General features: G+C 48.0%; 2 protein-coding genes across 2 annotated transcripts in view; both read right to left on the bottom strand.

The window, feature by feature from the left end:
• Positions 1 to 6,420: 6,420 nt before the first annotated feature.
• cct3 (chaperonin containing TCP1, subunit 3 (gamma)) lies at positions 6,421 to 18,824 on the bottom strand. Its single transcript, XM_060043856.1, has 14 exons — positions 18,682 to 18,824; positions 17,751 to 17,812; positions 15,802 to 15,852; positions 15,467 to 15,529; positions 14,274 to 14,370; positions 13,486 to 13,603; positions 12,434 to 12,620; positions 11,969 to 12,118; positions 10,655 to 10,787; positions 9,419 to 9,500; positions 8,589 to 8,769; positions 7,423 to 7,668; positions 6,972 to 7,103; positions 6,421 to 6,690 (listed from the first exon to the last, which is right to left on the bottom strand). The coding sequence occupies exons 1-14, from the start codon at positions 18,707 to 18,709 to the stop codon at positions 6,601 to 6,603; spliced, it is 1,620 nt and encodes a 539-aa protein (XP_059899839.1). The 5' UTR covers positions 18,710 to 18,824; the 3' UTR covers positions 6,421 to 6,600.
• A 1,027-nt stretch (positions 18,825 to 19,851) lies between these two features.
• The window catches only part of pdia8 (protein disulfide isomerase family A, member 8), a 13,795-nt gene continuing 7,488 nt past the window's right edge, over positions 19,852 to 26,158 (bottom strand). The window contains exons 8-13 of the mRNA XM_060043869.1: positions 25,612 to 25,794; positions 23,631 to 23,739; positions 23,100 to 23,228; positions 22,074 to 22,153; positions 21,711 to 21,768; positions 19,852 to 21,458 (exon numbers count right to left, since the gene is read on the bottom strand). Coding sequence (XP_059899852.1) covers positions 21,369 to 21,458; positions 21,711 to 21,768; positions 22,074 to 22,153; positions 23,100 to 23,228; positions 23,631 to 23,739; positions 25,612 to 25,794 — 649 coding nt within the window. The 3' untranslated portion in view covers positions 19,852 to 21,368. The remainder of the gene's footprint in view (positions 21,459 to 21,710; positions 21,769 to 22,073; positions 22,154 to 23,099; positions 23,229 to 23,630; positions 23,740 to 25,611; positions 25,795 to 26,158) is intronic.

Here is a 26,158-nt window from a genome sequence, read left to right as displayed (position 1 = left end):
ACGGTTTCAGTGACACTTGAAAGCCTGTTAGCGATGCCCAGGCCTACTATATGAAGCAGTGCTAGCAATAAGAAATCTCAGTCGCACCATTTATTTTATTACATGAAATGAAAGTAAATTAAAAGCACCTAAGCATTTTACTTGGGTTCTTTGGCCTTTAACTTAACCTTGCAATATGTTAAAATATTTATATCTTTAGAAATCACTGGTACTTTTATTGCAAGTAAATATTGTTTAAGCATATTAGGTTAACTATACAAACGCCATATTAACTCACTGAGGTCAACTTCTCACTGAAGCTGTCCCACCAGGTTTTTCTTTTATTAGTAAACCCCGGGTTAATGGGAGGGGGGGTGGCCTCGCTCTCCTCCATCGTGATAACATCACAGTCACCACTGTCACAGTCCCCCTTCATTCCTCCTTTGAATGTCTAGCTGTAAAACTCTCAGGCCCCAAACCCACTATCATTGTCACCATTTACAGACCACCAAAACCCTCCGCCGTTTTCCTCAATGAATTCTCATCACTACTTACATCTGTATGTGCAATGTCCCCCACTGTTATCCTCCTTGGTGATTTCAACATCCACATTGACAACCCATCCTGTACTTTTGCTATTGACTTCACATCACTTCTGGACTGTCTTGGCATTACGCAACATGTCAACCTCCCAACCCATAACAAAGGTCACATTCTGGATTTAATCTGCTGCACTGACATCACTCCCACTAACCTTGATGTCATTGATTTCCCCATCTCCGACCACAAAGCTGTACTTTTTGACATTCATACCCAACTACACAAAACCAAGGAACAACGGACCATCTCCTTCAGAAACATCAAACTTATCAACACCACAGACCTCTCCACCATGATCAGCTCCTACCCCAACCCTCCCCCAGCTTCCTCCCTGACTGACCTGGTGACTCACTACAATAACTGCCTCTCCTCTTCCCTCACCACCCTGGCCCCCCTGAAAACCCGCTCAGTCTCATTCACCCACACTGCTCCCTGGTTCACTCCTCATCTGCGCCAGCTCAAAGCCACTGGTCGTCGACTGGAGCGACTCTACAATAAGACTCAACTCACTGTACACCGCCAAATGTATTCGGACCACCTCCATCACTACAAGAATGCCCTCACCACTGCCAAAACCTCATACTACTCCAACCTCATCAACACTGGTACTGTAGGCAACAGCAGAGTCCTCTTCTCAACAGTCAACCACTTACTTCAGCCTCCTAAATCTCTCCCTCCAGATATTTCCACCACCCAATGCACTGCGTTCCTTGACTTCTTCAGCTCTAAAATCAACACCATTCACCAACAACTGGCCTCATCTCGCACCCCCTCTGATGACCCACCCTGGATGATCACCTCTGGCCAACCTCTCATCAGCCTCTCTGACTTCACCCCAGTAACAGAACAGACCGTTTCAGAACTCATCTGCAAAGCCAAAACCACCACCTGTCAGCTCGATCCTCTTCCCACCTCCCTTGTCAAAGCATGTCTTCCGTCCATCTCCCCCATGATCACCAACATAATTAACTCCTCCCTCACTACTGGTACTGTACCCCCCACTCTCAAGCTGGCTGCCATCACTCCCATCCTGAAAAAACCTGGTGCTGACCCAACTGACCTTAACCATTACCGGCCCATCTCCAATCTCCCTTTCATCTCCAAAACACAAAGGGTGGTTGCCGCACAACTACAGTCCCACCTCGACATTAACAATCTCCATGAACCGTTCCAATCTGGCTTCCGTCCAAAACACAGCACTGAAACAGCCCTAGTCAAAATCACCAACGACCTCCTCCTTGCAGCCGACTCTGGATTACTCACCATTCTCATCCTCCTCGATCTCAGCGCAGCATTCGACACCATCTCCCACCCTCTGCTCCTTGACCGCCTAGCTGGCATTGGGATCACTGGTGCTGCACTCTCCTGGTTTACATCCTACCTCACCGGCCGTCAACAATTTGTTCAACTAAGCAACCACAAGTCTGGGTGTTCAGGTGTCTCACTGGGTGTCCCCCAGGGGTCAGTCTTGGGTCCACTCCTCTTCACCACTTACCTCCTCCCGCTGGGCACACTCCTCCGTCACCATGGGGTCCATTTTCACTGCTACGCTGACGACACACAGGTCTACATCTCCACCAAACCCACCGCTGCCATCCCCCCCACCTCCCTCATCACGTGCCTGGAAGAGATCCGGAGCTGGTTGAGCAGGAACTTCCTGAAACTCAATGGAAACAAGACCGAGGCCCTGCTCATCGGATCCAAATCCACCCTCACTAAATCACAACACACCCCAGCTCCACTCATAATTATCGATGGATTCCCAGTACCCTTCTCCTCCAAAGTCAAGAGCCTCGGCGTCATCCTGGACAACACCCTCTCATTCGCACCCCATATTCACAACATCACCCGGACTGCATTCTTCCACCTCCGCAACATCGCCAGACTCCGCCCATCACTGACCCAATCCAGCACTGAAATCCTAGTTCACTCATTTGTCACATCACGCATAGACTACTGCTACGCCCTCCTCACCGGACTCCCCACCAAACTCATCAACAGACTGCAGATCATTCAGAACTCAGCCGCCCGGATCATCACCCGCACCAAATCATCTGACCACATCACCCCTGTCCTCATTCAACTTCACTGGCTCCCAGTAAACTACCGTATCCAATACAAAACCCTACTCCTCACCTACAAAGCTCTCCACAACCTAGCCCCCAGTTATCTCTGCGACCTCCTCCAAGAATACACTCCCTCCCGCTCCCTCCGCTCAACCTCTGCTGGACTACTATGTATCCCCACATCACAACTCACTACAATGGGTGCCCGGTCATTCAGCTGTTCAGCACCCAGGCTCTGGAACTCCCTCCCCCCACACATAAAACAGTCAGACACCATTACAACCTTCAAGTCACAACTCAAAACTCACCTGTTCAAACTCGCACACAACGTCTAACTGATCACTGTTTTGATTGTTTTTTTTGTCTTGTTTTTGTTTTATTTATTTCTTATTGCTTATGTTTATTTATTAATTTTTTTCCACAATATCCTGTTTTTTTAAAAATGTATGATGACTATATGCTCTGTAAGGTGACCTTGGGTGTCTTGAAAGGCGCCTCTAAATTAAATGTATTATTATTATTATTATTAAATCGCCATCTGGTGGCCATATGGTGCAATTCCGATTATTGGGCTATTGCCAGACCAAGCTCAATCGTAGATTGCACGTTGGTCTGGGGAAGCTGCCGTCATTTTCTTCAGCAAAAGAGGCGTGATCAATGGGCCTAGTTCAAATGACTGTAAGCAATCGTCTGCTTGCCGTCGCTTCCCTGCCATCATTGGTTTAACGAGCCAATAGCGCACCAAGGGGAAAAGCCAGCTTTTTGATTGGCTCCTGCAAAAAATTACCGAAACTAGAAAGAAATGTATTGCTCTTCTCCAGACCATTCTGCGGGGCAAATTCAAATCGCCGGCAGATTTGAGTCTAGCCATTACCTTCCCTTATATTTACCCTAACATTTCAATAGAGGTGTGTCAAAATGTTAGAATGGGTTCTCAAGATATCTACTTTAGGTTGTAATGTCAATTATACGTTCATTGAGATTTTTCCTAAACCTACCTCTACTATATCTCTTTATAGCTCTATATTGACCCAGGTATGCGGCAGATGTTGCGCTATGGCCTTTTAAAACTACCAACTGATAATGCACAAGGTACAAAAACACACAATTTATTTAAGGTAGAAATGTAATCTCCCACTGACTCTAAAATGGATCCTCAGCATCTGATACCGTACGATACAGAATATACCGTACGATACAGAGTATACCGTACGATAGAGTATACCGTACGATAGAGTATACCGTACGATAGAGTATACCGTACGATAGAGTATACCGTACGATACAGAGTATACCGTACGATAGAGTATACCGTACGATACAGAGTATACCGTACGATACAGAGTATACCGTACGATACAGAGTATACCGTACGATACAGAGTATACCGTACGATACAGAGTATACCGTACAAACGATACTGAATATACCGTACGATACTGAGTATACCGTACGATACAGAGTGTACCGTACGATAGAGTATACCGTACGATACAGAGTGTACCGTACGATAGAGTATACCGTAAGATACAGAGTATACCGTACGATACAGAGTATACCGTACGATACAGAGTATACAGTAATAATAATATAATACATTTAATTTAGAGGCGTCTTTCAAGACACCCAAGGTCACCTTACAGAGCATATAGTCATCATTCAACACTATGTAAAACAGACTAGGAATAAAAGGAAAACAGAGGTTAAACATGAAGAATAATAATAATTAATAACACTCAAAGACGCCTAAAGTGAAGGGGGGACCTCACTAACCACCACCAATATGTAGCACCCACTTGGGTGATGCACGGCAGCCAATCGGTGCCAGAACGCTCACTACACACCAGCTTGAGGTGGAGAGTTAGGGATGAGGTGGAGAGTGAGGGAAAAGAACATTTAAACACTATCGACCATATTTAAACACTATCGATCACATTTAAACACTATCGCCCACATTTAAACACTATCGCCCACATTTAAACACTATCGCCCACATTTAAACACTATCGCCCACATTTAAACACTATCGCCCACATTTAAACACTATCGCCCACATTTAAACACTATGGACCACACGTAAACCCTATCGACCACATTTAAACACTATGGCCCACATTTAAACACTATGGACCAAATGTAAACCCTATCGACCACATGTAAACCCTATCGACCACATGTAAACCCTATCGACCATATATAAACACTATCGACCACATTTAAACATGTAAACCCTATCAACCACATTTAAACATGTAAACCCCTCTCGACAGATAGAGTCGATAGAGTAAGATACAGAGTGTACCGTACGATAGAGTGTACCGTATGATACAGAGTATACCGTACGATACAGAGTGTACCGTACGATACAGAGTATACCGTACGATACAGAGTGTACCGTACGATAGAGTATACCGTACGATAGAGTATACCGTACGATACAGAGTATACCGTACGATACAGTGTACCGTACGATACAGAGTGTACCGTACGATACAGAGTATACCGTACGATACAGAGTATACCTTACGATACAGAGTATACCGTACGATACAGAATATACCGTACGATACAGAATATACCGTACGATACAGAATATACCGTACGATACAGAATATACCGTACGATAGAGTATACCGTACGATAGTGTACGATACAGAGTATACCGTACGATAGAGTATACCGTACGATAGAGTATACCGTACGATACAGAGTATACCGTACGATACAGAGTATACCGTACGATACAGAGTATACCGTACGATACAGAGTATACCGTACGATAGAGTATACCGTACGATACAGAGTATACCGTAAGATACCGAGTGTACCGTACGATACAGAGTATACCGTAAGATACCGAGTGTACCGTACGATACAGAGTATACCGTACGATACCGCGGAGAGCGTACGATACAGAGTATACCGTACGATACAGAGTATACCGTAAGATACCGAGTGTACCGTACGATACAGAGTATACCGTAAGATACCGAGTGTACCGTACGATACAGAGTATACCGTACGATACCCCGGAGAGCGTACGATACAGAGTATACCGTACGATACAGAGTGTACCGTACGATACAGAGTGTACCGTACGATACCGAGTGTACCGTACGATACAGAGTATACCGTACGATACCGCGGAGAGCGTACGATACAGAGTATACCGTACGATAGAGTATACCGTACGATAGAGTATACCGTACGATAGAGTATACCGTACGATAGAGTATACCGTACGATACAGAGTATACCGTAAGATACCGAGTGTACCGTACGATAGAGTATACCATACGATACCGCGGAGAGCGTACGATACAGAGTATGCCGTACGATACAGAGTGTACCGTACGATACAGAGTATACCGTACGATACAGAGTATACCGTACGATAGAGTATACCGTACGATAGAGTATACCGTACGATAGAGTATACCGTACGATAGAGTATACCGTACGATAGAGTATACCGTACGATAGAGTATACCGTACGATATAGTATACCGTACGATATAGTATACCGTACGATACAGAGTATACCGTACGATAGAGTATACCGTACGATACAGAGTATACCGTAAGATACCGAGTGTACCGTACGATACAGAGTATACCGTACGATACCGCGGAGAGCGTACGATACAGAGTATACCGTACGATACCGCGGGTTGCATACGATACAGAGTATACCGTACGATACAGAGTATACCGTAAGATACCGCGGGTTGCATACGATACCGTTAACCAGGGGGCAGAAGAAGGAGAGGAGAGCTTCTTAGTTTCAACATCTTTAATGGACAACATTAACAACAGGGTTAAAGAGGAGTTTCATCAGTAACGGCTGGACAGAACGGTCCTGCTCAACTCCTGGACTACTCAGCTCCTGGTCTACTCAGCTCCTGGTCTACTCAGCTCCTGGTCTACTCAGCTCCTGGTCTACTCAGCTCCTGGTCTACTCAGCTCCTGGTCCTCCACTCTGATCGTCACCCTTCTTCTTGTGGCCAGAGACGATGTCGTCGATACGCAGCAACAGGATGGCAGTCTGAGAGAGACGGGAAGGTTAGATCACTGTCGTCCTCAGACGGGGGGAGGGGGGGGGTCATTATCCTCAGAGAGAAAGGTGAGTCACACGTCAACAGGGAGACTGGGTTAGTCAGTAGTGCCATCTGGCTTTAGGGTACGCTGGGGTCAGTACTAGGGTTGGGGTCAGTACTAGGGTAGGGGTCAGTACTAGGGTAGGGGTCAGTACTCGGGTAGGGGTCAGTCCTCGGGGTAGGGGTCAGTCCTCGGGTAGGGGTCAGTCCTCGGGGTAGGGGTCAGTACCTCCACAGCAGTCTTGTAGGTCTGGGCCTTGACGGCCAGCGGCTCCACGATGCCCAGAGCAGACATGTCGGCCAGCGTCCCGGTCTCTCCGTTCACGCCCCAGGAGGCGCTGTTCTCCTCCGTGTGTTTAGCCTGCAGACAAACATCAACCCCGACACTCAACCCCCGATCCAGAAGACACGGACCGTGATTCCGTCATCACAAAATAAAGAAATACTCTATGGTTCATTCTGCGTGACTACCAACAGCACATGTGATGCATAACGCAGAGAGGGTAGTCAGTTCAACATGCATTACACACAGTCCATCTGAAGTCAGGTTCACCAAAACGACCCCCGTGTACATTCTACTGACAGTCGAGTCTGCCCTCTCCCGCGCCCGAGGCGGGGTGACGGTGTGGGGGGAGGCGACGGTGGGGGGTGAGGCGACAGTGTGGGGGAGGGCGGCTTACCCGGAGGGAGGTCAGGACCCGGATGGTGGAGGCGCCACAGTTCTGGATGAGGGTCCTGGGGAGGACCTCCAGGGCGGTGGCCACGGCGCGGTACGGCCACTGCTCCACGCCCGTCAGCGCCCGGGAGCGCTCCGTCAGGCGCTTGGACACCGCCATCTCCACGGCCCCGCCCCCCGGCAGCAGGAAGGGGTCCAGCAGCACGTTGCGGCACACCTGCATGGCGTCCTGCAGGTTCCTCTCCACCTCCTGCACGGAAACAGGTTAGACACCACCCTCAGGTTAGACACCACCCTCAGGTTACACACCACCCTCAGGTTAGACACCACCCTCAGGTTACACACCACCCTCAGGTTACACACCACCCTCAGGTTACACACCACCCTCAGGTTACACACCACCCTCAGGTTACACACCACCCTCAGGTTAGACACCACCCTCAGGTTACACACCACCCTCAGGTTACACACCACCCTCAGGTTACACACCACCCTCAGGTTACACACCACCCTCAGGTTACACACCACCCTCAGGTTACACACCACCCTCAGGTTACACACCACCCTCAGGTTAGACACCACCCTCAGGTTAGACACCACCCTCAGGTTAGACACCACCCTCAGGTTACACACCACCCTCAGGTTACACACCACCCTCAGGTTAGACACCACCCTCAGGTTACACACCACCCTCAGGTTACACACCACCCTCAGGTTACACACCACCCTCAGGTTACACACCACCCTCAGGTTAGACACCACCCTCAGGTTAGACACCACCCTCAGGTTACACACCACCCTCAGGTTACACACCACCCTCAGGTTACACACCACCCTCAGGTTAGACACCACCCTCATCAACCTCCAATGGCCTCCTGCAGACAGACAGAGCTCCCTGAAGGGATCACTGAACGTCAGACAGACAGAGCTCCCTGAAGGGATCACTGAACGTCAGACAGACAGAGCTCCCTGAAGGGATCACTGAACGTCAGACAGACAGAGCTCCCTGAAGGGATCACTGAACGTCAGACAGAGCTCCCTGAAGGGATCACTGAACGTCAGACAGAGCTCCCTGAAGGGATCACTGAACGTCAGACAGACAGAGCTCCCTGAAGGGATCACTGAACGTCAGACAGAGCTCCCTGAAGGGATCACTGCACGCCGCCTCACCGCGAGGATCTCCTTGCTCGCCCCTCTCAGCAGGATGGTGCAGGCCTTGGGGTCTTTGCATTCGGTGACGAAGGTGAAATACTCGTCTCCGATCTTCTTGACCTCGAAGAGACCGGCTCCCGTCCCGACGTCCTCCTCGCGGAGCTCGTCTGTCCGGCTGGCGATGCGCGCCCCGCACGCCCTGAGGAAGAGACGGACCGTCAGCGGGTGGAGGCTAGGGCGCGAGTACGGGTGGTGTAAGCGTCAGGGACGCGTGTCAGGGGGTGTACGAGTTGGTTGGTGGAGGTACGGGGGGGGGCGTGTATGCGTCAGTGGGTGGAGGCAAGGGGCATGTGTACGGGTGGTGTACACGGTAGGGGCGTGTGAACGGGTGGTGTATACGCTAGGGGCGTGTGAACGGGTGGTGTATGCCTTAGGGCCGTGTTTACATGGGGTGCGTGCGTCAGTGGCTGGAGGTACGGGCCGGGTGGTGCATGACTCAGTGGGTGGAGGTACGGGGCGTGTGGTGTATGACTCAGTGGGTGGAGGTACGGGCCGGGTGGTGTATGACTCAGTGGGTGGAGGTACGGGCCGGGTGGTGTATGACTCAGTGGGTGGAGGTACGGGGCGTGTGGTGTACGAGTCAGTGGGTGGAGGTACGGGCCGGGTGGTGCATGACTCAGTGGGTGGAGGTACGGGCCGTGTGGTGTATGACTCAGTGGGTGGAGGTACGGGGCGTGTGGTGTATGACTCAGTGGGTGGAGGTACGGGCCGTGTGGTGTATGACTCAGTGGGTGGAGGTACGGGGCGTGTGGTGTACGAGTCAGTGGGTGGAGGTTGGCTGAAGCTACCTGGCGATGCGGTTGTTGTCCGTCTTCCGGACCCGGCGGATGGCCGTGATGTTGGCCTTCACCAGGTAGTGCTGCGCCAGGTCTGGAGGACATGGATCAGTTCAGACTAGTTCAAGCCGGAGCCGCCTCCTCATGGAGGTCACCTCGACCCAGCCCCTCCCGCCTCCTCATGGAGGTCACCTCCACTCTGCACAGCGACCCAGCCCCTCCCGCCTCCTCATGGAGGTCACCTCCACTCTGCACAGCGACCCAGCCCCTCCCGCCTCCTCATGGAGGTCACCTCCACTCTGCACAGCGACCCAGCCCCTCCCGCCTCCTCATGGAGGTCACCTCCACTCTGCACAGCGACCCAGCCCCTCCCGCCTCCTCATGGAGGTCACCTCCACTCTGCACAGCGACCCCGCCCCTCCCGCCTCCTCATGGAGGTCACCTCCACTCTGCACAGCGACCCCGCCCCTCCCGCCTCCTCATGGAGGTCACCTCGACCCAGCCCCTCCCGCCTCCTCATGGAGGTCACCTCGACTCTGCACAGCGACCCCGCCCCTCCCGCCTCCTCATGGAGGTCACCTCCACTCTGCACAGCGACCCAGCCCCTCCCGCCTCCTCATGGAGGTCACCTCGACCCCGCCCCTCCCTTGTATGTTGTACGTCCTGGCACTTATTGTACGCCCTTAATCTACATTGCATTTACTCTTATTACTTAATTGTGTAGCATCTGCAGTAGCGTTGCTGTACACGGGGAATGGGATAGAGACGCCCTTCGGGTTACAATAATATACATTAACATGTATTAATATTTGTTTCAGTACCGGAGACGCCCTTCGGGTTACAATAATATACATTAACATGTATTAATATTTGTTTCAGTACCGGAGACGCCCTTCTGGGTACAATAATATACATTAACATGTATTAATATTTGTTTCAGTACCGGAGACGCCCTTCTGGGTACAATAATATACATTAACATGTATTAATATTTGTTTCAGTACCGGAGACGCCCTTCTGGGTACAATAATATACATTAACATGTATTAATATTTGTTTCAGTACCGGAGACGCCCTTCTGGGTACAATAATATACATTAACATGTATTAATATTTGTTTCAGTACCGGAGACGCCCTTCTGGGTACAATAATATACATTAACATGTATTAATATTTGTTTCAGTACCGGAGACGCCCTTCTGGGTACAATAATATACATTAACATGTATTAATATTTGTTTCAGTACCGGAGACGCCCTTCTCGGTGAACACCAGGTCGGGTTTCATCCTGACGATGTCTCCACAGATCTGCTGGATGTACTCTTCCTCCATCTGCAGGATCCGGGAGAAGTCTTCCTCGCGGCTGATCTCGATGTCAGTCTGCAGGGAGCCGAAGGTTTTACTGGTTACGAGTTTGTAGTACCACCATGTAGTACTGGTACCAGAGTACACAGTACCATGTAGTACTGGTACCAGAGAACTGTGCGTTGACCATGTAGTACTGGTACCAGAGTACACAGTACCATGTAGTACTGGTACCAGAGAACTGTGCGTTGTCTAGGGATGGGGATCATTAATATCTATACCATTTTCGATACTCCTTAACGATCCGAGTCTTTATCGATACCACTATCAATACTATTCTATTAATTGTTGGAAATACGAAGCGTTTTTAGTGATGAGGAAAATATTTAGGAAAAAATACTTGCATTTTAAATTAAATATGTAATTCTTAATAAATATTGACATCAGTAGTTTGTCATATAAACTAAAATGATTAGAGCACTATACAACTGTATTAGTAACACAGAAACATGAGTTATACAGTATTACTAATGTTTCTCACCAAAAACTCAATTTACCGTTTCTCTACGTTACATTTGAACGCATCATGATAACCCATCAGTCGTTTTACTGAGCCAGACTCAACACATCATCACGCAGCACATCTGAACGTTTATTTACTCTGTAAGATAACTAGCTTGTATGCTGCTGATTACAACACCGATTTCACAGTTGACTTCACTTGTTTTACTTGTAATACCCGTTTGCTTACAATTCCATTCAAAAACATTGGTGGACACGCTGCAGTGATTGGATTGATTTGATTTAAATGCCGTGACGCGACTTCAGGGACACAACGGTACGTTACAATAATAATAAATGAACGACGGGACTCGATAGTGGCATCGATAAGCCCAAACGTTAATGATTTTCGGGTTTTGAAAAAAGTGGAACCGGGTCCTTGATATAACCGGGTTTCGAACCCCATCCCTAGTGTTGACCATGTAGTACTGGTACCAGAGTACACAGTACCATGTAGTGCTGGTACCAGAGAACTGTGCGTTGACCATGTAGTGCTGGTACCAGAGTACACAGTACCATGTAGTGCTGGTACCAGAGAACTGTGCGTTGACCATGTAGTACTGGTACCAGAGAACTGTGCGTTGACCATGTAGTGCTAGTATAACAGTACACAGTACCATGTAGTGCTGGTACCACAGTACACAGTACCATGTGGTGCTGGTACCACAGTACACAGTACCAGGTGGTGTCCGTACCTGGCTCTCCCCCTTCTTGTACTCCAGAGAACAGTCCAGGAGGATGATCCTGGGGTTCTTGATGAGACGCTTCATCCTGGGGTGAGTGACGTCTTTGTTGACCATCACGCCTCTGAGCACGCAGGAGTCATCGATGATCCCCCCTGGAACCTGAGACACACCGCATGTTAGTATGACCAACATGTCAGTGGGACCGCCGCACGTCAGTGGGACCGCCGCACGTCAGTGGGACCAACACATGTTAGTGTGGCCTGAGACAAATTACTAACTCTAACCACTACTGTAGCGGTAGGACAGCAGGTGAACACATCTCCCACTTGGCGGCCGCTACCGTAAAAACCAGATTGAAATCGCTGCACTTCCAAAGAAAAAGTTCCAAAAAAAATAATATTAGATTTCCATTTTTAAACATGGCCGTCGCTCCGCAGGGGGGCCTTACAGGGGGGCCTTACAGGGGGGCCTTACCTTCTCCACTTTGGCGTACTTCTTGATGTCGATCTCCTTGCGGCCGTTCTCCTCCAGCTCCACGATCTTGACGGCGTCCAGGGCGATGTTGCAGGCCATGTCGGACCAGCGGCTCAGGGCCTTGGTGTTGATGGCCGAGTTGATGATCTTCAGCATGACGGCGCGGTCCGTGAGGTCTACGGGGACACTGAGGGGGACACCGTCACCACCTCCGTCAGTACACTACGGTCTGAGACACCGTCACCACCTCCATCAGTACACTACGGTCTGAGACACCGTCACCACCTCCGTCAGTACACTACGGTCTGAGACACCGTCACCACCTCCGTCAGTACACTACGGTCTGAGACACCCTCACCACCTCCGTCAGTACACTACGGTCTGAGACCCCGTCACCACCTCCGTCAGTACACTACGGTCTGAGACCCCGTCACCACCTCCGTCAGTACACTACGGTCTGAGACCCCGTCACCACCTCCGTCAGTACACTAGACTGAGACACCGTCACCACCTCCGTCAGTACACTACGGTCTGAGACACCCTCACCACCTCCGTCAGTACACTACGGTCTGAGACACCCTCACCACCTCCGTCAGTACACTACGGTCTGAGACACCCTCACCACCTCCGTCAGTACACTACGGTCTGAGACACCCTCAACACCTCCGTCAGTACACTACGGTCTGAGACCCCGTCACCACCTCCGTCAGTACACTAGACTGAGACACCCTCACCACCTCTGTCAGTACACTAGACTGAGACCCCGTCACTACCTCCGTCAGTACACTAGACTGAGACCCCGTCACTACCTCCGTCAGTACACTAGACTGAGACCCCGTCACTACCTCCGTCAGTACACTAGACTGAGACACCGTCACTACCAACCCACTCAGGCACCACCAATACCAAACCACAGCTAACTGAATAGCTAATCACAGCTATTCAGTCCTAAATCAGTGTGTTCTTTAGCTGTTCCAGTCCTTTATCACACCTGAACCCCTTTATCAAACCCATTTTCAACCCCCTTTATCCCAGCAGTAGGCCCGGGGTACCTGATCTCTCGGAGGGCGTCCAGCATGTCTTCCAGGGCGTGGCGGTAGGCTCCGATGATCACGGTGGGATGCATCTGCTGCTCCAGGAACTGTTCAGCCACCGACAGCATCTCCCCAGCTGCAACACACATTCATCATCAACACACCATCATCAACAACACACCAACACCAACAACACACACCAACACCAACAACACACACCAACATCAACACACACCATCACAAACCATCAACAACACACTCCAACACACCAACACACCACACACCAACATCAACACACATCCTCATCATCACCTAATCATCACCGTGTAGCAGTAATAGATCAGCAGCAGTAGTAATATAGTTAGTGGTACTCTAGTAGCAGAAGCAATATAGTTAATGGGAGGGGGGGGGGGGCTCGTACCCTGCAGTCTTCGGTGAGGGTTTCAGTTCACAATAATATATACACAACCACCTGATGCCGCCGTTTCATCTCCATTCTAAAAGCTTCATGGCACGACTATTGTTGACTATTGTTGTTGGCACGAACAGTATTACCGATGCATTATTTATCTTTATTTTTTGTACCTGATAGACGTGTAACAAAGTACAAAACTCTTGTAGGGAATGAAAACATACTTCCACCAATGATTTTTATATATTGGTAGTCAAGGCGGGACCATTAGTTAAGGCCTTAAACATACAGTACTGGTTGAAACACTGGTAATATAGTTAGTGGTATTCCAACAGTAGCAGCACTGGTAATATAGTTAGCAGCAGCAGTGGTATCGTGGTGTACTCGGTGTTACCCAGGATGATGACCGATGTGGTCCCGTCCCCCACCTCCTCGTCCTGGGTGCGGCTGATCTCTATCATGGACTTGGCCGCGGGATGCTGCACCTGGATCTGTTACCATGGAAACCAGTTATAAAGCATCCCCTTCCCTTCTCAGGTGGGCCTGCACAACACAGCCTCGACGTCGCCACAGAACGCGTGTCAAAGACACCGTCATCTCAACGAGGACTCGTTTTTAGGCGCTTTTTAGGGTGCAAGCAATGAATACCAGGGCTGGGTACTGCCAGGTACCGCACAATTTGATTCTTTAGGTCTTGATTCGATATCGATTAAATTCAGTATGGATCGAATTGCTTCGATATCGATTCAATAGACGTGCAGATGACAAAAATACCTAAATATTATTTAGAATTAACTATTTCAAAATGAATTAACCATTTCATTGTGCTTTAACTAGCAAAAAGGGAATACACCATTGTATAGTATTGTTCCTGAGCTAAACTTGCAAAGAAAAAGTAATAATCAATGGACAAATGTCAATCAATCAACATGTACAAATGTAAGAGGGCATGTACATTTAGGCATACTTGCTTCTACATTACAATGATTGAGAATGCTTTTTTTTATTTTTTTATGGAAATAAAATCGATTTCAAAAGAATTCTGAATCGAAATTTAATCGTGAACAAATAAATTACATTGCATTGATGAATCGATATCTTTACCCAGCCCTAATGAATACCCATGTTTAAGGTGACATATTATATACCACAAGGTGCGAGTGTGATTAGCCGTTTCAAGCCTTTTTGAAAAAAATGCTTCTTCTGACATCAAAAGTGGGCGTGTCTACCTAGATCAGTCAACAGCCTACCCAGTGGACAATAGCAATATCCGTCATACATCTAGGTGGACACACCCACTTGTGATGTCACACTGACACCTGGTGGTATAATAGGTCACCCTTAAATCTATTTTAACATGTAATATAGAATCCATGTTATGTCAGTTTAAGCTGCATTATAGTCTATGTTAAGTTTATTTATGTCTTGAGTTCTGTTACTATGCCTCAGTTTAATAGCCTACATCTTTGCAACTTAAAGCATGGTAGGCTATTCAGCAGAGAGGTGATTTAGAGTGGACAGTTCATGTTCCAAACACACAAAGCCATTTCCCTGCATCAGAAGGTAACCAATGAGGTGAAGGCTCACCTCTCTCAGGATGGCGTTGCCGTCGTTGGTCATGACGATGCCTCCCATGGGGTCCAGCAGCATCTGGGTTAGGGGCAGATGGTAGGGTTAGATGGTAGGGTTAGGGTAAGGTGGTAGGGTTAGGGTCAGGGTAAGGTGGTAGGGTCAGGGGTTAGGGTCAGATGGCATTAGGCATAGAGTCAATAACACTGTCCAAGACTAATTGATTTTTATAGCAGGCTGTGAATTTATTCACGGCCAGTACAACCTGAAGGCATTTCTGTCAAATAAATGGATGGTTCCTTATTGAGCGGTAAAGTGATGGTCCATATATTTCTGGGGGTCGTGGGAGTTACCTTCATCATGGCCCGCGGGCCCAGACAGGTCCGGATGACATCGGCTATGGTCTGGAGAACAAGACAAGACGCATTAGAGTCATGAGGACCGCGATACAAAGTCCACAGCAAGAATACAGACATTCACTAACAGGTCAGGGACACAGTCAATAACACGTCAACATGTCAGGAACACAGTCACTAACAGGCCAGGAACACAATCAATAACATGTCAGGGACACATTCACCAACATGTCAGGAACACATTCACCAACATGTCAGGGACACATTCACCAACATGTCAGGGACACAGTCACTAACAGGCCAGGAACACAATCAATAACATGTCAGGGACACATTCACCAACATGTCAGGAACACATTCACCAACATGTCAGGGACACATTCACCAACATGTCAGGGACACATTCACCAACATGTCAGGGACACATTCACCAACATGTCAGGGACACATTCACCAACATGTCAGGGACACATTCACCAACATGTCAGGGACACATTCACCAACATGTCAGGGACACATTCACCAACATGTCAGGGACACAGTCACCCACATGTCAGGGACACAGTCACCAACATGTCAGGGACACATTCACCCACATGTCAGGGACACAGTCACCAACATGTCAGGGACACAGTCACCAACATGTCAGGGACACAGTCACCAACATGTCAGGGACACAGTCACCAACATGTCAGGGACACAGTCACCCACATTTCAGGGACACAGTCACCCACATGTCAGGGACACATTCATCAACATGTCAAGGACACATTCACCAACATGTCAGGGACACATTCATCAACATGTCAGGGACACAGTCACCAACATGTCAACACGTCAAGGAACACAAACACTAACATGTCAGAGACACAATCACTAACATGTCAACACGTCAGGAACACAATCACTAACATGTCAGAAACACATTCACTATAGGGCTGGGACGACACGTCAACAAAAACATAAAATTCGTTAACAATAATAATTTACATCGATGCTTTGCCCCAAACAACTAGATTAACTCTTGTCCCACACGCCAGTCCAGTGGAGGCGGTATTGCACCAGAGGGCTCGTAGCCAATCGAAGAAGAAGAAATCAAACCACTATTGCGGCAGCAAGCAGAAGTACGCGAGCAGCAGTACTAGCACGGAACAAACAAACAAAAAAAAACGACCACGCTATTCAAAAGTCTGAGAATTAGTCACACTAACCCCATCTAGTGATCGGTTACTTGCAGATTATGCAAAATCCAGCTGGTATACCATACGAGTAAGACAGTGATGAATGAGCATTTGAACACCCTCAAGATCGGTTTCTGACACAGAGCTGCACCAACTTAGTGTTTAGCTTAACCCGGACATGTGATTTATACCACAGTGTCACTGAATAGAATATTAAACAAATAAGACATTTTTTCTGTCTGCTAGGCTTGAAGATGGCAACAGAGGTTGTATTACGTTCAGTGTCGTTCACTGAGAACCTGCATAACTCATGGAGAAGTATCCATGTGCCGCGCGCTTTACCATCAGTCAACAGTATTCGTGGAGACACGTTTCAGTACCGTATATACACACAGCAGCATGCGCACAGGCACGTTAATGACCCTAGGCCGTCTAAACCTATTGTAGATTAACCGAAAAATGATCGCTAGATTAATCGTTTGGGACCGCTCTAATTTACCAACACGTGAGGAACAGATTCACTAAAACGTTACTAACAGGCGACACATGGAACACATCCATGCCAGCCTTCTTCTCTCTATGATATCAACCCTGACCCATGTGAAATAAAGGGTTGTGATTGGCTGGCCCGGGGTCTGAAGGGCGGGGCTGCTTACAAAGACAACTAAACCATGAGGCTGCAGTCTGGCTCCCGGCTTCATCGCCCTGGTTACCAGTCGGTGGTCTAAGGTCACATCGTGTAGTTTAATGTACGCGTTGGCTCACCTTAGCAGCATTGATGTTGCCGGTCTGCACCTTCCTGCCAGACTCCCTCTTGATGTTCTGATCTGAAGAAGAAAAGTTATAATAATAAATACATTTTAATTCCAAGGGACAATATGTGGTATCAGAGCGCAACTAAAAAGGACAGTTCAATAATAAACAATTTGCATATAATATATATGCATAACATTAACGTAACAACCTAGATTCTGCATAGTCACCCCGTCCCTCTTATTGCATGTTGTGCGTCCTCGCACTTAATGTAAGCAATTATTGTATGTCGCACTTATTGTGAAGCATCTTCTCTACGGGGAGACAACAGAGATAGTCCATGGATTGTCTTTGGGTTAACCTAGTGATGGTTAGTGCTTGCGATTTTTTGAACATCCTTACTGTACCCACAGCCATATATGGTCGTTTCTTTCTTCTAAAATAAAGGCACTTTGGATAAAGGCGTCTGCTAAACGCCCTGATTGTAAATGTACACCCACATGACAGCAGAAATACAGATCATAATTCTTTAAACCTAGAGCTCAGACTTTATCGCCCCGTTCAGTAAGGCTGGGTATTAATCTCCAAACAAGAGGATAGCTAGCCGGGTGTAGCATAGCAGGATAGCTTCAATCAAAAACGATGGCTAGCTGGGCGTAGCCTAGCATCCTCTGCTATAGCTTCAACTATAAGGATGGCTAGCCGGGCGTAGCTTAGCAGGCTAGCCTCAATCAAAACGATGGCTAGCTGGGCGTAGCTTAGCATCCTCTGCTAGCAGGAGGAAGCACATGCGTCTCACGCTAACCGGTAAGAAGACTTAAGGAGGCTAAACCGTGAATTGGACGGAACAGAACGGCCGGTTGTAGTCCCGACTGAGCGGTAGTGTTATAGTAACGACCGAGTAGCGTTGCGTATTGTGAGTATTAAAAGAGAAGTCACTTACTGAGCACTAAAACCTGCTGGCCGTACATCTTGACAGGGCGCGCGGTGTGGAAGGTTCCAGGAGCACGAGAAGAAGGAGCGACCAGTGGAGGGGCGGGAGACCACCACTCACGGACCAATGGGATGCGAGAACATTCTTGTCAGACAGGGACTTCCACCAATAGGAAAAGATTATGCACAAGCTCCTCAGTCAACGGTATAAAAGTGTCGCAGCAGGAATATAACCGAATGATTCTTCGCTGCTTGGAGTACAGACGCATCATAATATTTGATTTCATACAAAAATAAAGTCCCATTAATATCAGTAACAACCCATGATTCGATCGCCTTGAGTCAATGCTGCAGTCCATTGTTATGGGGTTAAAGGCACAGTGTGTAACATTTCAACAAACTCTGAGCTCAAAATGACCTGGACGTATCTGTAGTCCATGCTGATCGATAGTGATTTAAATAATTTTATCAATAAAATCACATTCTAAAGCTGTTACATTTTACACATAAAACATGCTGGCAGGCCCCTTCTGTTTACCAGTCGAATGCTGTGTTCCAGTTACCTCGGAAGTCTGAGGTATGAATTGACTTCCCACTGCGTCGACTGTGCTCCAGTACAACCAGTCGGAAAAAACAAGATGCCAATTAGAATAGGCAGCAGTAACGTTACCACATCTAGCAGGGTTAGCCATTGGAAGCGAGTTGACAACGCATTATGCAGCATTTTGCAAATACAAACACTGTAGCAACATCTCCATGAAAGGAAGTTGAACATTACTGTAGGTAAGATATTTAATAAGACACAAATAACACAGAATTGCTCATAACAGTACATTACCACAGCTTCCACTAGTGCTGATGTGGCGAGCAGCTATCTTGTGTATGCTGAGGTCGGGGATGTGAGTTTTTTCGGACTTTTCAAGTCCGGCCTAAGGGGGTGTACTGGAGCGCAGCACTACTATCGACTCCCCCAAAACCTTGATACCTTGCTAGCTAGCTCACGTCCCACAGTTGCAGAGCCAGTCAGATGGGACGGAACCTTTATTCTGAAAGCCTCATGCCTCCTAACTTGTAGCCCCTTCACACATGCACTTTCAGACAGGCATTCTCTGTATTATACCCGGAGGCGATGAGTGTGTGAATGGCTGGCACCTCAAAGTATTCACTTACTATACGAGAATAAAATAATTAAAGTCTTTATTTCATGCGAGTCACATTCTGAAACAAGTGCATACAATGTTTGCAATCATATAAATAAATGCAGAAATAAATTCCGTATAATTAATACAAACCATTATTTAGAAAAAAAAAATATTTTACTGAGTGACAACCATTAAATAACATCAAATCAAAAAGGATAAATAAAATAACAACGGAATCTAGTTGTGAAATAATTCAGGTGAAGCACATTGAGTTTGTCTCTCGTTGCAACGGTTCACTGATGAGCTCGAGACACTCCATCACCTCTCTCTGAGCGTCCAGAGGAGAATCGCCACGGCAACCAGAGGCAGGAGGTTCAACGTACAGAGATGGTGACGTCACAACCCTGAGGAGCACAAAGACGGGAGGCATGTCCCTCAGTGTGTGGTTAAGGGGTTCAGACGTGTCCCTCAGTGTGTGGTTAAGGGGTTCAGACGTGTCCCTCAGTGTGTGGTTAAGGGGTTCAGACGTGTCCCTCAGTGTGTGGTTAAGGGGTTCAGACGTGTCCCTCAGTGTGTGGTTAAGGGGTTCAGACGTGTCCCTCAGTGTGTGGTTAAGGGGTTCAGACGTGTCCCTCAGTGTGTGGTTAAGGGGTTCAGACGTGTCCCTCAGTGTGTGGTTAAGGGGTTCAGACGTGTCCCTCAGTGTGTGGTTAAGGGGTTCAGACGTGTCCCTCAGTGTGTGGTTAAGGGGTTCAGACGTGTCCCTCAGTGTGTGGTTAAGGGGTTCAGACATGTCCCTCACTGTGTGGTTAAGGGGTTCAGACATGTCCCTCAGTGTGTGGTTAAGGGGTTCAGACGTGTCCCTCAGTGTGTGGTTAAGGGGTTCAGACGTGTCCCTCAGTGTGTGGTTAAGGGGTTCAGACATGTCCCTCACTGTGTGGTTAAGGGGACATGTCCCTCACTGTGTGGTTAAGGGGACATGTCCCTCACTGTGTGGTTAAGGGGACATGTCCCTCCGCCTGTGGTTTGGGGGGACATGTCCCTCACTGTGTGTTTAAGGGGTTCAGACATGTCCCTCAGTGTGTGGTTAAGGGGGACATGTCCCTCAGTGTGTGGTTAAGGGGGACGTGTCCCTCACTGTGTGGTTAAGGGGTTCAGACATGTCCCTCAGTGTGTGGTTAAGGGGTTCAGACATGTCCCTCAGTGTGTGGTTAATGGGGAGATGTCCCTCACTGTGTTTAAGGGGTTCAGACATGTCCCTCAGTGTGTGGTTAAGGGGGACATGTCCCTCAGTGTGTGGTTAAGGGGGAAGTGTCCCTCAGTGTGTGGTTAAGGGGTTAGGAATCCCTTTGGGGTTTGTTAACATCACAGATTAAATTGTTCAGGATTATAAATGTCGTAGAGCTGCCGGTGAAGGTGCGGCTGTCGGGCACCGCCAGCGTCCGGTCCGAACCGTCGCGCTCTGGTCCAGCACCTTCGCCGTAACAACCGGCCCTGGTGTTGGTGTGGCCACGGTAACCGATGTTCGTGTCGCCGTGGTAACATGTCCTGACGGTCAGAGCTCCTCCCGAACTCCGTTGAGCACCAGCGGCCGTCTGGACTCCCTCTTCAGGAACTTCAGGAAGTCCCTCACCTCCCGGGTTCCCTGGAAGCACAAGAACCGCTGGACTGAGAACCCAAACCACGGGACTGAGAACCCAAACCACGGGGCTGGAACCCAAACCACGGGGCTGGAACCCAAACCACGGGGCTGGAACCCAAACCACGGGGCTGGAACCCAAACCACGGGGCTGGAACCCAAACCACAGTGGACACTACACTACACAGTGTAATGATGATGGTGCGTATTAGTGTGCAAGCGTGGATGTGTGTATTTGTGCGTGGGTCAGTGTGTTACCTCATATCGAATGGGCTGATCCTTCTTTCCTACCGGAGCAAAATAAATAGTCGGAAACCTAAAGAGTGAGAGAAGGAGAGACACGCAATCAGTCTGGAAGTCACTAGGGGTCACCAGGGGTCACTAGAGGTCAGGGGGTTCACAGCGGGTCATAGGTCAGGGTGATGAGGGTCACTCAGATCTGAGATCTTTAAGGACCTTTTGTCCAGAGAGCTTTACCTCTTGTGATCATATTATTGCAGTATTTGTACGATTAGGCATTCTTTTCATAAATCAAAGTGCCAATAAGGAGTTAGAAGTGAGTGAGTGAGTGAGTGAGTGAGTGAATGGTTGAGTGGGTGAGAGAGTGAGAGAGTGTTTTACCCTTGGACATCGTAGCCTAGCGGAACATCGTTAGCTGTAGCGTCCATCTCAGCAATGATGAGGTTTGGATCCAAGTAGAGCTGGCAATAAGAAAAATAATGGATATAAATATCGGTATAGATATAGTTGAATAGACCTGCTCAGACAGCTCAGTGTAGAGGTAGATACAGGGGATATAGCCCTGCTCAGCCAGCTCTGTTTAGACTGGTTTCTAGTTAAAGATATAGGTGATATAGACCTGTTCAGGCAGCTCAGTATAGACTGGTTCCTAGGTATAGATATAAGTGATATAGACCTGCTCAGCCAGTTCTGTGTAGACTAGTTTCTAGTTATAGATATAGGTGATATAGACCTGCTCAGCCAGTTCTGTGTAGACTAGTTTCTAGTTATAGATATAGGTGATATAGACCTGTTCAGCCAGCTCTGTTTAGACTGGTATCTAGGTATAGAAATAGTTGATATAGACCTGCTCAGTCAGCTCTGTGTAGACTAGTTTCTAGTTATAGATATAGGTGATATAGACCTGTTCAGCCAGCTCTGTTTAGACTGGTATCTAGGTATAGAAATAGTTGATATAGACCTGCTCAGCCAGTTCTGTGTAGACTAGTTTCTAGTTATAGATATAGGTGATATAGACCTGTTCAGCCAGCTCTGTTTAGACTGGTATCTAGGTATAGAAATAGTTGATATAGACCTGCTCAGCCAGCTCTGTGTGCACTGGTTTCTAGGTATAGATATAGGTGATATAGACCTGTTCAGCCAGCTCTGTTTAGACTGGTATCTAGGTATAGAAATAGTTGATATAGACCTGCTCAGCCAGCTCTGTGTGCACTGGTTTCTAGGTATAGATATAGATGATATAGACCTGTTCAGCCAGCTCTGTTTAGACTGGTATCTAGGTATAGAAATAGTTGATATAGACCTGCTCAGCCAGCTCTGTGTGCACTGGTTTCTAGGTATAGATATAGATGATATAGACCTGCTCAGCTAGCTCGGTGTAGAGGTATAGATATAGGTGATATAGACCTGCTCTGCTAGCTCGGTGTAGACTGGGGTCAGCTTCTTGCAGTGCGGACAGCGGGGGGAGAAGAACTGAACGAGAACATCTTTCTCCGGCTGGTTGACCACTTCTTCAAAAGACTCTGCTACAAGCACCTCCACACACACACACACACACACACACACACACACACACACACACACACACACACACACACACACACACACACACACACACACACACACACACACACACACACACACACAGAGTTACTGCAGGATACAGATGGGTGATGGGGTTAGGTGATGGGGTTAAATGATGGGGTTAGGTGATGCGGTTTAGTGATGGGGTTAGGTGATGCGGTTTAGTGATGGGGTTAGGTGATGCGGTTTAGTGATGGGGTTAGGTGATGCGGTTTAGTGGTGGGGTTAGGTGATGGGGTTAGGTGATGCGGTTTAGTGATGGGGTTAGGTGATGCGGTTTAGTGATGGGGTTAGGTGATGCGGTTTAGTGGTGGGGTTAGGTGATGCGGTTTAGTGGTGGGGTTAGGTGCTTACCTTGACAGGTGAGTTGTTGATCTCTGGGATGGTCTGGGACTTAATGAATCGCTTCAACAGACCTGAGAAATAATCGTCTAAGAATCGCTCTAGAGAACTACCATCTCTCCTACACACACACACACACACACACACACACACACACACACACACACACACACACACACACACACACACACACACACACACACACACACACACACACACACACACACACGTTTAGGGTTATGTTATAGTGAACTAGGGTTATGTTAACGTGAACTAGGGTTAGGTAATAGTGAACTGGGGTTATGTTATAGTGAACTGGGGTTAGGTCATAGTGAACTAGGGTTAGGTCATAGTGAACTGGGGTTAGGTCATAGTGAACTGGGGTTATGTTATAGTGAACTGGGGTTAGGTCATAGTGAACTGGGGTTAGGTCATAGTGAACTGGGGTTATGTTATAGTAAACTGGGGTTAGGTCATAGTGAACTAGGGTTAGGTCATAGTGAACTGGGGTAAGGTCATAGTGAACTGGGGTAAGGTCATAGTGAACTGGGGTTAGGTCATAGTGAACTGGGGTTAGGTCATAGTGAACTGGGGTTAGGTCATAGTGAACTGGGGTTAGGTCATAGTGAACTAGGGTTAGGTCATAGTGAACTGGGGTTAGGTCATAGTGAACTGGGGTTAGGTCATAGTGAACTGGGGTTAGGTCATAGTGAACTGGGGTTATGTTATAGTAAACTGGGGTTAGGTCATAGTGAACTGGGGTTAGGTCATAGTGAACTGGGGTTATGTTATAGTGAACTGGGGTTAAGTCATAGTGAACTGGGGTTAGGTCATAGTGAACTGGGGTTAGGTCATAGTGAACTGGGGTTAGGTCATAGTGAACTGGGGTTAGGTCATAGTGAACTAGGGTTAGGTCATAGTGAACTAGGGTTAGGTCATAGTGAACTGGGGTAAGGTCATAGTGAACTAGGGTTAGGTCATAGTGAACTAGGGTTAGGTCATAGTGAACTAGGGTTAGGTCATAGTGAACTGGGGTTAGGTCATAGTGAACTGGGGTTATGTTATAGTGAACTGGGGTTATGTTATAGTGAACTGGGGTTAGGTCATAGTGAACTGGGGTTAGGTCATAGTGAACTAGGGTTAGGTCATAGTGAACTAGGGTTAGGTCATAGTGAACTAGGGTTAGGTCATAGTGAACTGGGGTAAGGTCATAGTGAACTGGGGTTAGGTCATAGTGAACTGGGGTTAGGTCATAGTGAACTGGGGTTATGTTATAGTAAACTGGGGTTAGGTCATAGTGAACTGGGGTTAGGTCATAGTGAACTAGGGTTAGGTCATAGTGAACTAGGGTTAGGTCATAGTGAACTAGGGTTAGGTCATAGTGAACTGGGGTAAGGTCATAGTGAACTGGGGTTAGGTCATAGTGAACTAGGGTTAGGTCATAGTGAACTGGGGTTAGGTCATAGTGAACTGGGGTTAGGTCATAGTGAACTAGGGTTAGGTCATAGTGAACTGGGGTTAGGTCATAGTGAACTAGGGTTAGGTCATAGTGAACTGGGGTTAGGTCATAGTGAACTGGGGTTAGGTCATAGTGAACTGGGGTTAGGTCATAGTGAACTGGGGTTAGGTCATAGTGAACTAGGGTTAGGTCATAGTGAACTAGGGTTAGGTCATAGTGAACTGGGGTTAGGTCATAGTGAACTGGGGTTAGGTCATAGTGAACTAGGGTTAGGTCATAGTGAACTGGGGTTAGGTCATAGTGAACTAGGGTTAGGTCATAGTGAACTGGGTTAGGTCATAGTGAACTAGGGTTAGGTCATAGTGAACTGGGGTTAGGTCATAGTGAACTGGGGTTAGGTCATAGTGAACTGGGGTAAGGTCATAGTGAACTGGGGTTAGGTCATAGTGAACTAGGGTTAGGTCATAGTGAACTAGGGTTAGGTCATAGTGAACTGGGGTTAGGTCATAGTGAACTGGGGTGTAGTGTACTAACGTGAACTCCTCTCTCATGGTGAACTTGTGTCCCAGTCGGGTCTTGATGGTGACCACTGGGAGCTCCGTGGCCTCGGACATCCCCAGACCAAAGTCTTCCTCCAGCTCAGACAGGAAGTCATGCTTATTGGCCACCGCAAAGCTGAGCCCCCGCGAAGAGTAGCGGGAGGCCACCTTCATCACCCTGCAGGGACACAAGGGTTAGAGTCACCTTCATCACCCTGCAGGGACACAAGGGTTAGAGTCACCTTCATCACCCTGCAGGGACACAAGGGTTAGAGTCACCTTCATCACCCTGCAGGGACACAAGGGTTAGAGTCACCTTCATCACCCTGCAGGGACACAAGGGTTAGAGTCACCTTCATCACCCTGCAGGGACACAAGGGTTAGAGTCACCTTCATCACCCTGCAGGGACACAAGGGTTAGAGTCACCTTCATCACCCTGCAGGGACACAAGGGTTAGAGTCACCTTCATCACCCTGCAGGGACACAAGGGTTAGAGTCACCTTCATCACCCTGCAGGGACACAAGGGTTAGAGTCACCTTC

The sequence above is a fragment of the Gadus macrocephalus genome, chromosome 22 (assembly GCF_031168955.1).
Source record: "Gadus macrocephalus chromosome 22, ASM3116895v1".
NCBI lineage: Eukaryota > Metazoa > Chordata > Actinopteri > Gadiformes > Gadidae > Gadus > Gadus macrocephalus.
The sequence above is the reverse complement of the archived record's forward strand: the minus strand, read 5'-3'. Positions and strand labels throughout refer to the sequence as shown.

What these genes read in the sequence shown, in the direction of transcription:
- cct3 (XM_060043856.1), bottom strand. Translation starts at nt 18,709, where the DNA reads ATGTACGGCCAGCAGGTTTTAGTGCTCA. An exon ending in CCAGCAGGTTTTAGTGCTCA is followed by an intron (nt 17,813 to 18,681) that starts GTAAGTGACTTC and finishes TTTCTTCTTCAG; the next exon opens with ATCAGAACATCAAGAGGGAG. An exon ending in GGGTCCTGACCTCCCTCCGG is followed by an intron (nt 7,104 to 7,422) that starts GTAAGCCGCCCT and finishes GTTTGTCTGCAG; the next exon opens with GCTAAACACACGGAGGAGAA.